The following is a 15,619-nucleotide window of genomic DNA, read 5'->3' as shown; positions in this document are numbered from 1 at the left end:
GTTGGTTGAAGCGTTTTAATTGAATCAATAGTGACTATCTGTTTTAATTCACTCTTTTTAAACTTAGAGCTTTGAGAAAATTTATTTGAATTTTGAATTAAAACTCAATTTTTTCCCCCCAATGAGCTTTTTAAAAAATTTTTTTATCACACTCTTGTCATAAACTTATCGATTTTGTGAAAATAGCCCCTGATTGGAAAATTTTTTTATCATGTGAAATTAGTAAATTGTTTTTTAAATATGCAATAATTTATGAATTTTTCATAAATTTACTTGACCTAAATTATGTTAGTTTCAAATGAAAAACCTTAAAGTGTACATAAAGATGTAAGGCCAACCATATGTTTAGTTTACAATGTTTTGATTAGATGCAATAATAAGTTTATTTATCAAAATATATTGTGTTAATAAAAACCAGAAATAAATAATAATTAAAAAATTAGCAGATTTAGATAAAATGAAAACCTTTCTGCGAATACAAAATTTCAATTAAATGACTTTCTTTATGCATTGATTAACGCTTGTAACGAGTTTTATCCCTCTGTCGCTACCTCATTTTGGCAAAATTTATTTGAAAATGAAGAATTTTTAAGAATTTTTATGGAATTTTGTATTGGTTTATATCACATAAATGAATTTGTTAAAAAAAAAAACCCATAAAAGCTGAAAGTAGATATCCAAAAAAATTTTATGCAAAAACACTTTTAAAATAATTCAAAAGATACTTGAAATTTGAGGAAGAAAAAGGTTTAAGTAGGAAACATTTATTCACAGAATGTCATCCACGTTTTAATAAAAATATTGTTGCAAGATTTTATTTATTTAACTAAATTGTGTGAATTTGAATCTCAATGAGTGAATTTTAAATCACATGAATATAAATCTGGACATTTAATTTTAAAATCGCATAAGTACAAGGCTCAATGTTTAATTTTGAAATGTAGTTAATATGAATCTTGATGTTTAATTTTAAAATTGTTTGATTGCTGATTACGATAAATAATTATTAAGTCACTTGAACACGAATCATAATGTGGCTGGCTTTTAAATTGTGTGAATATGACGCACAATATTTGATATAAAATCATGAAAATACGAACCACGATACACGACCTGAAATTACATAAAAAGGTATCACAATGTGTGACTTTAAATCGTGTTAATGTAAATTTTTAATCACGTTTGCAATAGTAGGCAAAAGCGTAAAATATTATTATTTTTCTTTTTTAGTAATATTTACAAATTTACGCAGTGGTGATATATTTTATGTGAGCGGCGTTCACGCATATTATACGAGTGTGAAAATCAGCGGCATTTAATTTATTAATGCTGAGAGTAGATTTGTAGCTGAATTCGCAAGCCGTTTAACCATTATGCCTACTTTGAAAAATTCATTCCCGAGCATTATTTGGACTCTAAAATGTTAAAGTACTTAATATATTTTCTAAGAGCCATAGTAGCTCTGGGGATGGAGTGTTTCTCTCCCAAAGTAACCCAGGTTGGAATCCCAGCAGAGGCTGGTTTATATGAAATCTGCTTTTGGCTTACACCGCCCATAGCACTTACGTAAAATATCCACAATGACAACATCCCCTTAACATATTTCTAACTGATAATACTTTTGTGGTTTTCCACTCCTTTTTACTCAAATGTGGGTTACTTCTATAAAAAAGTATGCCACGAAGACTAGTTTGTCCCAAAGTTTGATCCAGGTGGAGTTTCTTTGTCTTCTGTGTTTGGTTCAAAATTACAAGGCTACAGAAGTGAGCATTGAAAGTCATAAACTCAGAATTAGGTCGGCTGTTAAACGCAGGTTATAAAATTAAATGTATTCTCGACTGTACTGAGAAATTTTTCAGGAACAAAAAAATAAGTAAGGTACATATCTCTGATACTCCTTTTATAGATCCTTCCAGTTGTAGTAAATGTGTAGGTTACTCTCTAAATTTTTTAGTGTGTTTTGCGACTTTATTTTAATTTTTATTTTTGTTTTTCAGGAGAAATAAAGAATGAATACAGGGAAACAAGGTAATATATTTGTCTTAAAATTGTTTTAATGTTCTTACATAACTATTCAAGTGTTTTTACTTTTTGTGTAGTCACTTTGTAATCGGAGTAAAAAACATTATCAATTTGTTTTTATAAAATTTTAAACAAACTTTTTCTATAAAATTTATTTGACATTCTAACTTGTTTTATAATTTAGATTATTATTATTTTTCAATTCAGTAAATTAAAGAATATTTCTGATTAAAATCTGTAAAATTACAGTATTATTTAGGTTTAAACGAGAAATTTAATGATAAAATTTAAATTATGAATTTTGCAATGTTAATGTAATTCATATTTCTCAAATATATGGAAATAAAATACTAAAAATTAAGGCCATTAATATTCTTTTTGATAAGTTTATTAAAAAAAAGTTTTTAACTCTTTTTCTTATTAATTCTATGAGAAATAATGTAGCTTTATTTCAATTAAAATTATGCATTGCATCATACTTTCTGAATTTTTTTTCTTTATTAATATTTTTTTCTTCTTTTTTTTAAATATTTATATTCAAGTTTGTATTTAATTACAATACAGGTATTTGTTTAATTTTTATCTAAGATTTCATTTGCTTACCAGATTTTTTGGTGAAATTATTTTACTGTTTATGTGATATTTTTCATTTTGACCTGATAATTAAGTTTCAGAATTATTATTTGAACTTTTAGTTTTTAATAATGTAAGTCAAATGACTTAGCTGAAATGTCACTCAATAAAAGTGTCAGAAATTTCATAATTAAATGGACAGAAATCTTATTTATTAATTTAGTTTCCAAATTTTGTTTATTTTATTGCAATTAAAAAAATCATGTTTATCTTTTTTTAAGTGTCTGTTTATTTCTAATTTGTTAGTTATTTATTTTTTTGATTATTTATCTCAATTCTTACACTTAGTATTTCACTTTTTTTTCAGGGATTCCACTAATACAGGGTGAGCTATGAAAATTTAATGAATCAAAGTTTTTAAATTGTTGATTATTTACATGTTTCAAAATTCTTTAGTCTTTATATTGCTCAAAAAATATGATTTTTTTCTCTTATTTTTGAAATTTATAAAATATATTCGAATTCAGTTCATGTTAAAAAAAAATAGTAAAATAAATAAATAAAAAAAATATGAAGTTATATGTTGGAAAAAATAGGAAATGCATTTCCAATTTCTGTTTTCTTATTAAAATGTATAGACAATTATTAAATCTCTGTGCTAATTAATTTTATAGTAAAATAAAATTTTATTCTGTCATAATTGATGTGAAAAAGTATTAATTTCTATTTTACATTGTAGAACTGTTTTAATGATTATTTTTACTCTATCAACAGGGCCGGATTGACCTATAGGCACACTAGGCACGTGCCTAGGGCCTACGAAATTCAGGGGCCTAAGAAAAACTTGGGAGAAAAAAATTTGTTGACAAAAATAATTTAGCTTTAAAAACAACAAGTGTATTTTGCACAAAATTATGAAGATACAAATAAAAATATAATATTTTACGGTAATAAATTATTTTGCAGAATCTTATGATCTAATATATTACTTTTTTGCGATTTTTGGATTCAACGAAATCTTGTATTATGCTGTCGAATTCCTAACTACGCAAAATGTCGGATTCAATAGACTTAAGTGCAAGCGATGCCAAACGATCTTGATTCATTGCCGAAAGCAAATAATTTTTTATCAATTTTAATCTGGAGAAAGATCTTTCTTCTTCTGCATTTGATCCAAGAATCGACAAATATATTCTTAATGCAATGTGAACGTTAGGAAAAGTATTCACAAGTTTATCTTTAATTTGAGCCTTCGATATTTCTTGTGCAGATTTATGTTCATACAAATTTGAAAATCGTAAAAATTCATCTACAAGGTTTTCCTCTAAATCGGATGAGTAAATTTTCACCAAATTTTGCGCTTTCAGTTTAATCTTAGATTCTGACAAATTTTTGTGAACAATAAAACCAAAATTATCGTACAAATCACTGTAAGCTTTACGCCTTTTAGTCATTTCTGAAATTAATACATCTAAAATGGCATAATACAGTTCCATACGAAGAAAATTTCAGCATATATTTTGAAAAGAGGGGAGGAGTGGGGGAAGGAGGGGAGGGCCCATAAACGGCTGTGCCTAGGGCCTACGAAAGGTATAATCCAGCTCTGACTATCAAGCGATGCATGTATACATAAGTTATCATTTCCTTTGCATTTTCTAGTCAATTTTATTTTAGTTACTTGCATGTTATATTTATGAATTTAATTCCCTTACTCTAAAATAAATCTTACAACTGTTTTATTAAATGTGAAATATATATTAAAAAAAAGAAAAAAGAAACATTTTACTAGGTGATTCAAAAAAAAAAAAAAAAAAAAAAAAAAAAAAAAAAAAAAAAAAAAAAANAAAAAAAAAAAAAAAAAAAAAAAAAAATTGGAAATCTTCAAATATATCTGTATCTTTAAAGTATCTGTTTTTTTTTTGCATATATATTTTAAAATTGTCCAGGTTTTAAATGCAGCTACTATTTTGAATTGAAAAAATATATATGTTTTAATAGTCTCAAAGTATATGTAAAAAATTTTTTTTTTTCTTTTCTTTTCAGCAATATGTAAGTTTGTAATTATTGTATTAATTTGTTAAAAAATATTTTTCATTCTATTATGTCTATATTGTATAAATTGTTATAATCAATATCTAACTATTTTATTAATTTATCCGTATACAGTGATCACATATAGTTTTTTATATTAATTGCTATGATATAACTGAAGAAATAAAATTTCATGATTAAAACACTTTCTAGAAAGTGTAATTTTCGAAATTATTATTGTTAAGTCATTCATACCATTGAATGATTATGGAGGCAGGGTAGCTCAGAAGGATAGGGGGCTCTTCTCCCAATGAGGTGAACTAGGTTCGAATCTCAGTGATGGCTGGTCGATGCGGATTCGGTACCCGCCTCGCACCGACCACAATGCTGACATAAAGTTTGATTAGTGGCTGACAGATCATGGGTTAGAGCCCCTTGCCATCAGACTATCCGTGGAAGTTTTCCGTGGTTTCTCTCTCCATGTAACGCAAATGCTGGTTAGTTCCATCAAAAAGTCCTCCTCGGAGGCAAAGTTTCTCCCAATACTTGATTCAGAAGTTTTCTTGTCTACTGGATTGGGTTCAAAATCGCAAGGCTACGGAGTTTAACAGTAGTAGTCGTAAACCTAAAATTTGGTCGGCTGTTCGACGACGGTTATAAAATATAAAAACATTAATTAATGAATATGATTTTATTGAATATGGCATTGTAGTTAAATTGTGAAAGTGTTGCTAGTATCTCTAAAATCCTCACATCAGTTTAAGGTAAACGTTATCTCCTGTTTTTTTTTTTCTTTTCTTTTTTTCTTTCAGATAGCTTAGAAACATATTTTATTTTCTCCAACAAAAACATTTAATACATTCTAACCTCATTAACGCGAAATCGCTTAGCGTGAAATATAGCTTTACATGAGACACATGTCTGGTCCCGTGAGTCAGCAATCAATTATTATTGTATTATACATGTTCAACATGAAATTTGCAAACTGGTTATCGCTTAACATGAAAGGAAGCTGGACACAACACAGATAAGAAGCATTTGAATAAAGTGCCAATTATTCATTTCGAGTGCCTATTATTCATAATTATTTACTAACATAAATAATTATGATAGTCCCCCAGTTTTGTGCTAACGAGGTTCGACCATATAACTAATAATAGTTTTTGGCTTAATCCAAGTTGAACTTTAAATGCATGATATATAATATCTATGTATACACATGTGGATATGTATACAATTGTAAATGTCTGTAAAGCCCAATATTGAGTGAATTATTAATTTTATCGATACAACCTTTGATTTACCTAAGTTACTTGGTAACTCCTAAGTTTTACTCCAAAGGCTTGATAAAAGACCCATACAACATTATATTAAAGAATATTTCAGACTTTTACCAAGCCACTTTGATAAAAACTAGAATTTACCAGTTTTCTGATTTTACTGATTAAATCTAGGACTTACCAAAGTGACTTGGTATCTCCTAAGTTTTACTGCAAATACTTGGTAAAAGACCAAAATACAATCATATTAAAGTATACTTCTGACTTTTACCAAACCACTTTGGTAAAAGTTAAACCTAAGACTTACTGGATTTCCAGTTTATACCGTAACATATGTGCATATCGCTTGGATATGTACAATTTATTAATTACATTTTTAAATTCTTCGACCATGGAAAAAAGAATCTAGGTGTTTAGCTATCTTAAATTTTTTGCTAGGCAAGGAAAATTATTGTTTGAAATCTGTTCAATTTTTTTTATAAAATTCTTTATTCAAAGCATTTTTTTTCCTGTTATATGTACATTTTTTCATCATATATAATAATTTTTGTTCCAAACCATTAATTTAGATGTTACTCATATAACAGGCTATTGTTGTTTATAAAAAAGGCATGTAAAAGTCTATTAAAATCAATTGCTAAAAGAATACAGTTACAATACCAAGTAAGTTTCCAGTAATTGTTAGGCTGGAACATTTGAATAATGGCACTGTAAGACATGTTTTTGTCCTGTCAAATTTCAAAGATTCCAATTTTAATAATTTACTATAAATTTCTTGAAATAAAACTGAACTTTTTTTTGTTAAATCAAATTATAAGAAAGTTCTATACATTTCTATGCACTGGTGCCATTGCCATAGAAGTTGTACAATTTTGTTTAAAAAAGTTATTAATTTATAAGATTTTCAAAACCTTTTATTTGAACTTATTGTACACCTCAGTGTATAAATCAACCCCCTCCCCCTATTTTTAATTAGGAGATCGAAAATTTCTTTGTATCAGCATATAAGTTGACCACTAAAGAAAAAAAAAAAACAATTAGCAAAATTTTCTATTTTATTGTAAAATCTTTGAAAAAGTGTCGAATTTCGAATTCTTTTTAGATGGGGTGAAAGAGATTTTTTTGTGGGATTCTGAAGATAAAGTGGAATGCATTGCAGAGTGGGATTTGTAATTGTTAAAAAAATTTTTAACACCTAAGATTTAAGTTATTTACTTTTTAAAAAAAATTCTATTTTATTGCAAAATCTTTTGTATTTTATTTTGTTATAAATGTTTTTTTGTAAAATCTTTAAAAAGTGTGGAATTTTTAATTCTTTGGATGGGGGTGATGATGACTTTTTTGTAGACTTTCATCAGATGAAGTAGAATAAATTAAAGAGTGGGGTTCTTAATTGTTGTTAAAAAAAAACATTAGCACGTAAGAATTAAATTATGTGTTCTCCAATCATTGCTATTTGAGTCACATTCACATGCATCTTAAATACTTATTTGAGTACAAGTATTAACCCCTTAACGATCGGTTAATTTTCAAGAAAACGGTCATAAAAGTGTCTATTTTGCCAAATACACGTATTTGATTAGTGCTAATATCTAATTTAAAATAAACTAACTATTTACTATTACCTTAAAAATATCCTGGTACTGCTATATGGTATGTAAAATGAGAAATCAAATGTTTTCCGGCCAAAAGAAATTAATTAGTTTTATTCTTATTGGCGCATTACTACTGAACACTCCAGCCCGTCAATATCACGAAAGCGAGAAATAACGAGCAAGATCTCACCCCGTCATTTTCACGGGAGCGAGAAGGAAGGAGTTAAAACTTGTACCCCTTTCAGAACTTTTACAAGTTCTAAAAGGAGTATTTGTATTTCGAACACATATAAGTTTAGTTTATGTAGAATATTTTACTTCCAATGAAAAAATATGAAGTTACAAAAATACAATGATACAATATAAAAAATGAGAGAATTTCTGAAAATGGTTGGTTGTGTTAAAAAAGAACAACAAAAAAAGATAAGAAATAGTCTACTATTGAAATTATACAGATTTTTGGATCAATTTTATTTTTTACAACTTTTTAAAATTTTTGTTAATTGTGAATTTGAGTTTTGGTTTAATCAAAATTTGCCTTATATTGCCTTTTTATTTCATATTGAAACTTATTAGTTATATTTTAAAATTTTTTTAAAAATCTTAGTGAATTTTCACTATTGTTAATAATTAAGATTTTTATAATTATTCTTTCTTTTAATTGACAGTGAAGAGGAGAAGACTTCATCTTGTTTGCCTCTGCCAAAATCAAAAGCTGGGAATCTTGAAGCGGAGAAATATTTTCTTCCTTTTGAATTAGCTACTCAATCTAAATCCCCACGGATTGTAATAACAGCTATTGATTGCATACAGGTTATTTAATTAAAGTATCATAAAAATATAATTTAATAAGAAACTGAATTTCCTAAATTCATGTATGAATAAATGGTTCTTTTTATTTCATTTTGCATTTTTTAGTAATTATTTCATATAAAAATCTATTTTATAATTTAAGTTATATGTAAGCAAATAATAAGTTTGTGAGCCTCTATCCATTTATTGCTTTTCTTTCTTTTTGGTAATTATTTCAGATAAGAATGATTTTTAAGTTTGATATAAGTTAGAAGTACGAAAAGCAAATGAAGAGTATATAAAAAGATTGACCACAATCCATTTAAAAGAGTTAAAAAAAAGAAAGAAGCTATTTAAAAATGATTCATTAAAAAATAAAAGGAAAACCATTGAGTTAAAATAAAAATCACATTAACAAATAGTTCTCAATTTATGGTTACTCAAAGGAAATAATAAGAAGTCTCCTGAAATAAAGTAATCATCTGATGTATTTTTCTGCTGGTGATGTGTTCACAAGGCTAATTGTCATCACGCCCATTAATCTATTAATTTTGAATAAAAAACATGATTTAAATTTTAACCTAATGTTATCATTCTAACCCTAAAGATTAGAAATTGGAAGGGAGTTGCCATCGATAGGAGGCACTGACATTTGTCAGCTGTTGGGGCAGCCAAGGCCTGCAAGGGGCTGTTGGGCTGACAAAGAAGTTATCATTCTTAAAATCTTTTCAAGTATTTTTAACTTCTCTGATTGCAAAACAAGAACTGAACTAATAAAAATTTAACTAAATTACTAAATGAAATGAGTGATTATATATATGTTATGATTTTGTATAAATTGTTTATTGATTGGTGGTTCTGACTCTTATGCCAATTAAGTTCAATAAGCCAACCAACCATTGAATTTTTTAATGATTTATAACTGTTTTATTTATTTAAACTTAACTCATTCAGCATTGCATCTTCTCTTATAAATTGAATTGAAAATGTTCCTTTCTTCTAAAAAGGTGTCTTCCACTGTTAATTATTCTTAAAATATATAATATAATACTTAAAGTTTTCTTGAAATTTGTTTATTACTCAGAACATCACTTTTTTGAAGGTAATAAAATTTTTCCTTAGACAAATCTGTATTTATCACTTGTTTGCTTATAACGTTTTTATTTATTTATTACTATTTTATTTTATAAAAAAAATGTGTTCTTATATGTTTGGTATTATTGCAATTTTTTTTTATCTATGTTACTGTGATGTTTAAATTCTTTAAATGTGTATGTTATATTTTCCCTTTAGTAATTTTTTTTTCACTGAAGAAAAAGATCATATTAAATTTAAGATACTTGTCTAATAGTGACTAGCAATAACTCTGAGGAGTAAAAATTTTAATGCATTTATACAAATGCCTAATACGAATGAAGAATTTTCAAATCTGACATTAATTTTACTTGTAAAACTACAGATTTTTTTAAAAAAAAGTCATTTTTAGTCTATTTTTTGTTGAAATACACAAGTTCAGAAACATATGTAACAGGGGCTGCATAAATATTGAGACAAACTTAGGGGAGTTAGGATATATTATCAGAATTGAAATTGTTTAGGAACCCATGCCCAAAGATGTTGTCAATTGTGGGTTGTGTTGCGTTCCTATTATGACCTCTTTACTAGCACACAAAGAGACAAATCATAATAGAAAAGCACCCCTAGCAGCATATGATGACATTTTTGGGCATGGGTTCTTATGCTGTTTTAGTCCTGATGATGTGCCCTATCACCCAAAGAAGTTTGTTGCAACATTTACTTGACCTCATGTTATTTATAATGCTTTTAAATTTGTACATCTCAACAAAAAATAGATTTAAAATGCCATTAAGAAAAAATTGTAGTGTGGTGAGAGAAACTGATTGCAGATTTAAAATCAGTGATATGAAAGTATTTAATCTCTCTATAGTATATCTAAGATCTTTTTAAAAAATATCATTTAATGGAAAACAAACAAACAGAAATTTTTTCCCCTTGTGTAGTTAATGGGCTTAGATTTTGCCTTTGATGCTTTTTAATTTAATTTATAGTTAATTTATAATTTATGAGAAGAAAAAAATTATAGTAAGATATTTTTTTGATTAATAACATACAACTGTTTTAGAATATTATTTTTTTGTTTTTATTCTTCATAGAAACACATGTCTAGTAATGTTATTCTTACTAACTGTAATTTCTATCTTCAGAAACTAATTGCTTATGGCCATTTAACTGGAAGTATTGCCGATCCTGCCAATCCAAATAAATTGTTAATTGATAGAATTGTTGAAGCGATTTGTAGTTGTTTTCATGGTCCCAACACTGATGATGGCATTCAATTGCAAATTATTAAAGTAAGCTACATATTTTTTCTTTCCAAATTAGCTATGAATGTAATAAAAAGAATTACTTCTAATTGAAAAAAGAAATGAATGAATTTTAATCTGAGAAACACTATTGCTGATATTACATGTGTTTTAAGTTAATATTATTTATTTATTTGGTTAAATACATTTTTGATGGAAATGTTTATATAATTAGGTAGTCCAAACTTAATTGTATTGCTACCTCTCTGTAAAAGTTAGGAAATTCTCTGTTTTTTTTTACATTAATTTAATTAGTTTATAATTAAGCTTCATTGTTTACCAAAATAAGGTGTTCCTCTTTTAATGAGGTGACCCAGGTTTGAATCCTAGCAACGTCTGTTAAATTCCGCCAGTAATAAAAATTAAATCAGAGGGAAACTTCATTTTATTATTTTATAGTTTTTGTTTTGAATTATAATTGCATAATGTCTTAAACATAATATTATTTATACTTCTTAAATTAAATGTTGGATTATGCATATCATTGTTTAATCTTATATATATTGTATTTATTACAATAGTAATTAGATTTTTCTTAAATTTTTTGTTTTAATGATTTTTTGGAATAATTAATTCCCATTATTTATATTAGGCTCTTTTGACGGTTGTGACATCTCAAGCCTGTGAAGTTCATGAAGGGAGTATTTTGCTGGCAGTGAGAACTTGTTATAATATTTATTTGGCTAGTAAAAATTTAATAAATCAAACAACAGCCAGAGCAACTCTTACACAAATGCTCAATGTTATTTTCACACGGATGGAAGTACACGCTGCTGTAAGTGTCTTATTTTATTTTTTTACTATTTTTCTTTTTAAATATTTAAATTATTTGTTTTATCCTTTTAAGTTTAATTTAATTAGTTTGAAGAAAGAGATTAACATGACATCGTAAGATACCTAATTAATAGTAGTTGGTATTAGGAGAGCAAATTGGCCACTATTATAATAATTATATCATGCTCATAGATATAATTAAATATTTTTTCATTTTTGAGTCTTTTTATGCGCCTATTTTATTTTAACCATGCCATTTTTTTTTTAAAAATATTTAATGTTAGTTTGTTTATGAAATATATTCTTTATTAAATAGGCTATTGTTCAAGATAAACAGCAAAAAGATACAGAATCAGATGAAGTCCAAAATAAAATCTCTGACAATGTAAAACAAGAAAATATTAATGCAGAAGTTAAACTTTTGGTTGAAGACATGGTCACCAATGTTTGTGCAGGTATATTTTTTTGATATTCTGTTTAAAATCCTTGAATTTTTACTTTCCTTTTCAATGTTAATTAATTTTTATTTGTATATTCTGAATTAGTTTTCATATTTCATGTGCTTTAGGCTTATTAAAATAAGTAACACAGGTTTGTTCAATATTTTTTAGAATACTGAATGCATTAAAATGTTTTTGCCATCTTTGTATTTAGGATTTTATCCTTTAAAGTATTTGTATTCTGATCTAAAGAAGGAAAAAAAATGCTTAATGCAATGATTTATTCTTCCTAAATTTCTGAGTGTGCAAAAACAAATCAAATTTAATAAATTTTAGGCTAGAGGCACTAGTATAAGATAAGCCTGACGTAACATTATGTCAGAAGAAAATATATTTTCTACTTAAATAATTGAATAATAATATTCATCTTGCTACCACTTAATCTGTTTTATTGACACAGCCTGTAGAAACAATTTCATCACAAAAAATTATGCTATCTGATAAAGAACATATTAATTTGTATTTTATGGTAATTTGTCTCAAGCTTATGTAATCTCTCTTGTTGCTTATGTTTACATTATCTGGACTTATTATAATTCTAATTAGTTTGGCAATGTATCCAATGGAAATTACTGTAATTGAATAAAAAAATACAGGATTTGTTCAAAAACAAAATCCTTTTGATCTTTTTTATTGATTTTTTCCCCGGTATTGATGGGAATATATATTTCTTTTTGGTCGGGAAAATCATTTGCCAAAACCAAATTTTCTTGCCAAGTTCATGATTTTATCGAATTTGGTAAAAAGGCAAATGCTTAGTGCAGGCCCTGTGATGCTGAAAGTTTTAAAAAGCATCTAAAGATTCAAAATTCATTCTAAAACAGTTGTGGATAAACAAAGACTTCTCTGTGGTTAGTGATTAAATAAGTAATTACAACTTTAAGCTAAGTCTGTAAATGCAGCTTACGGATTTATTTGAGCTGATTGTCTTAGAAAATAATATTCAATTTGACGAACACAATAGTTCAATAAGTAATTTTTTAAAAAGCCTGCCAAAACGAACTAGATTATTGGTTATTAGCTGAGGGCCCTGAATTTGTTTTTGCAGTAGAGAAGAGCAATAAACTTGTTTTGCCCATTATATGATTTTTACTATTTGGTTTTATATCTCGTTTAGTGAGCTTCATGTCCACATGCTGGAGTCATTACGTGGAAACGAACTAGATCATTGGTTATTAGCTGAGGGCCCTGAATTTGTTTTTGCAGTAGAGAAGAGCAATAAACTTGTTTTGCCCATTATTTGATTTTTGCTACTTGGTTTTATATCTCGTCAAGTATCTGGAGAGCTCATAATTTCAAAAATGTCGAGGGGGTATTATTGACATTTAAAAAGGATTAGAAACACAATACAGTACTAGAGAAAACAAATTTTCGAAAATATTCAGCAATTTTAAAGATTTGATAGGTTTATCACAAATTTTAATATTATCATTTGTTAGAGTTAAAAATATTTTATTAATTATTTTTTATTGTTTTAAGATATGCTGCTTAATTCTATACCTGAAGCTCAAGATTCGAGTCCTTCCTCCTCAAGAGGATCAACTAACAACTTACAAAGACTTCCTTCACAGGAAAGTCTGGAAACTTATGAAGGCAATATAGAAACTTCTCAAGCAAGCTTTTCTCATGTATTGCAGAAAGATGCATTTTTAGTTTTTCGATCATTGTGTAAACTAAGCATGAAGCCATTACCAGAAGGGCAACCAGATCCTAAGTATGCTTTTGTTTTACTGTATTTATTTAGCTTAAAAGATTGTGCATGTTTTTAAATGTTTTTTTTCCAGGTATCTTTTATTTTAATCCATTGTAGCCTCTTGGTCATGATAACTTGCTTGTCACTACCTCTCACTACAAAATTGGCCATTACTACTGGCTAACAACTGCACTTTAGACATCATTGCAATCTGAAAAAATACTGTGTTAATGGGTTAAAGTATTATAAAAAAATCTAGGGTTATTCATTGTTATAAAAAAGATTTTTTTGAAGTAGTGAAATCTTTGATTTTATATAATAATTTTAGGGCATTTGTATATATTTTCACTGATTACAGTTCTTGTATTTCATGTATTTTTTTTTCTATTTGCACTGTAATTTCTGTCAACAGGCAAATTGCTTGTGATGAACAAAACTCACTACTGTAATATTGCACATTCAAGTGGCTTAATTTATGTATACCAATAACATGAAATTTGATAAAAAGAAAAGAGTATTTCCTGACATGTGCTGTACTAAATTTTACTTTGTTGATTATTCGCAAATGTAAAAGATTATTTATAAACCCCCCCCCCCCTGCAATTTTTTATTTTTATTTTTAAACAGTTAAAAATTAAATGAAAATATACAATGAAATAATATGCATGATCTTTTAATTAGCTGTAATAGATTTAATTTATTTTTTGTTTAAAATTGTGGAGAACTTTACCATGTAGAACAATTTCAAACATGCTATATCTTTTAATTCTAGAAGATAACTGATTTAAGTATAATCAAATGGCGAAAAGCAATGAATAAGTAGAATTAATTTAAAAAAAAAAAGTATTTTGAAGTATATAAATTGAAAGCTTCAAAAGCTGTAAAGTGGTAGGGGGACATTTAAACTTTACAGAATTCATTCAGTAAAATAAAATGCTTCAGAAAAAGGAAGTAGATGCACCATCTGTGACATAACATATTTAAAATCATAAAACGCTCTGGCATATTTCCTGAAATTTTAACAAAAGTTTTTCTAAGTAAATATTCATATTTTTCTATTGTAGCTTTATGATATATATATGGGAACAAAGAAAAAGTATTACTTTTACTTCAACATTGGAATCACTTTTACTGCCGGTGGAACAAAAGTAAAAATTTCTTTTAATTTTAAAATTAAGTTAGTTGCTCAGTAAACTTCATCATCATAGCAGTTTGTTGTTACTAACCATTGTAGTGAATGTTATTTGAAATACTAACAGCAAAATATGTCTGCATGCAGTTAACTGAAAATATGGAATTTATTTTTACTCAAATTATTACTTTTGCTAATGCTGACAACAACCTGGATTCAACAGTAAAATTTACAAAAACTATCTTGAACTATTTTGTTTAAGACTATATTTTGTAGTGGTTATATTTTGATAATGCTAAAAATTAAAATAATTGGAATAAAACTGAAATTTAACTTTAGTATTTTCTTAATTAAACTGTTTTTATAAAGCTTTCATGACTGAAAGATGTTTACAAAAATTATTTTAATAGCTGGTTTCAATGGAAAGTTAAGTAATATAGTTTGAATTAATTTTTATATGCACTATTTATCAGTGTAATTTTTAGGTTACCAGGTCTTAACTTTTCATGTCTTAAATTGTCCAAAATTGGTTAATATTTAGAACAATCCTATAGGCTTCAGAAATTGTCAAAATAGTTTTATGCATAAAACAGAGTTTTGACATGAAAAGGATCATATACAAATTTAGACTACCATGAACTTATAAATTATGAAAATCCTTTAGGGGGGATGGTAAATATATTAATATAAATTATTTCAAAACTTCATATGTTCAGAAATTATTAAAAAAAAAATCAAAGAAAAATAAATACATTAAAAAAGATTTACCATTTGTTAAACACTTTTTTTAGGTCATTTGATAAAATAACAGCATGTGAAATTATTGTGAACTCTCTAAACTCT

At 26.8% G+C, this 15,619-nt stretch overlaps 1 protein-coding gene across 2 annotated transcripts in view; it reads left to right on the top strand.

The window, feature by feature from the left end:
• Positions 1 to 15,619, top strand: part of LOC107453920 (ADP ribosylation factor guanine nucleotide exchange factor Sec71) — a 63,703-nt gene that overhangs the window by 1,151 nt on the left and 46,933 nt on the right. The window contains exons 2-8 of one of the 2 annotated variants that reach the window (XM_016070935.4): positions 1,998 to 2,028; positions 2,963 to 2,980; positions 8,170 to 8,314; positions 10,519 to 10,665; positions 11,270 to 11,452; positions 11,768 to 11,906; positions 13,431 to 13,665. In XM_016070935.4, the coding sequence (XP_015926421.1) occupies positions 1,998 to 2,028; positions 2,963 to 2,980; positions 8,170 to 8,314; positions 10,519 to 10,665; positions 11,270 to 11,452; positions 11,768 to 11,906; positions 13,431 to 13,665 (898 nt within the window). The remainder of the gene's footprint in view (positions 1 to 1,997; positions 2,029 to 2,962; positions 2,981 to 8,169; positions 8,315 to 10,518; positions 10,666 to 11,269; positions 11,453 to 11,767; positions 11,907 to 13,430; positions 13,666 to 15,619) is intronic. The other variant, XM_071178743.1, reaches the window with a different exon arrangement.

Source organism: Parasteatoda tepidariorum, chromosome 3 (assembly GCF_043381705.1).
Source record: "Parasteatoda tepidariorum isolate YZ-2023 chromosome 3, CAS_Ptep_4.0, whole genome shotgun sequence".
Lineage (NCBI taxonomy): Eukaryota > Metazoa > Arthropoda > Arachnida > Araneae > Theridiidae > Parasteatoda > Parasteatoda tepidariorum.
Note: the sequence above shows the minus strand (reverse complement) of the source record. Positions and strands in the feature narration are given on the sequence as shown.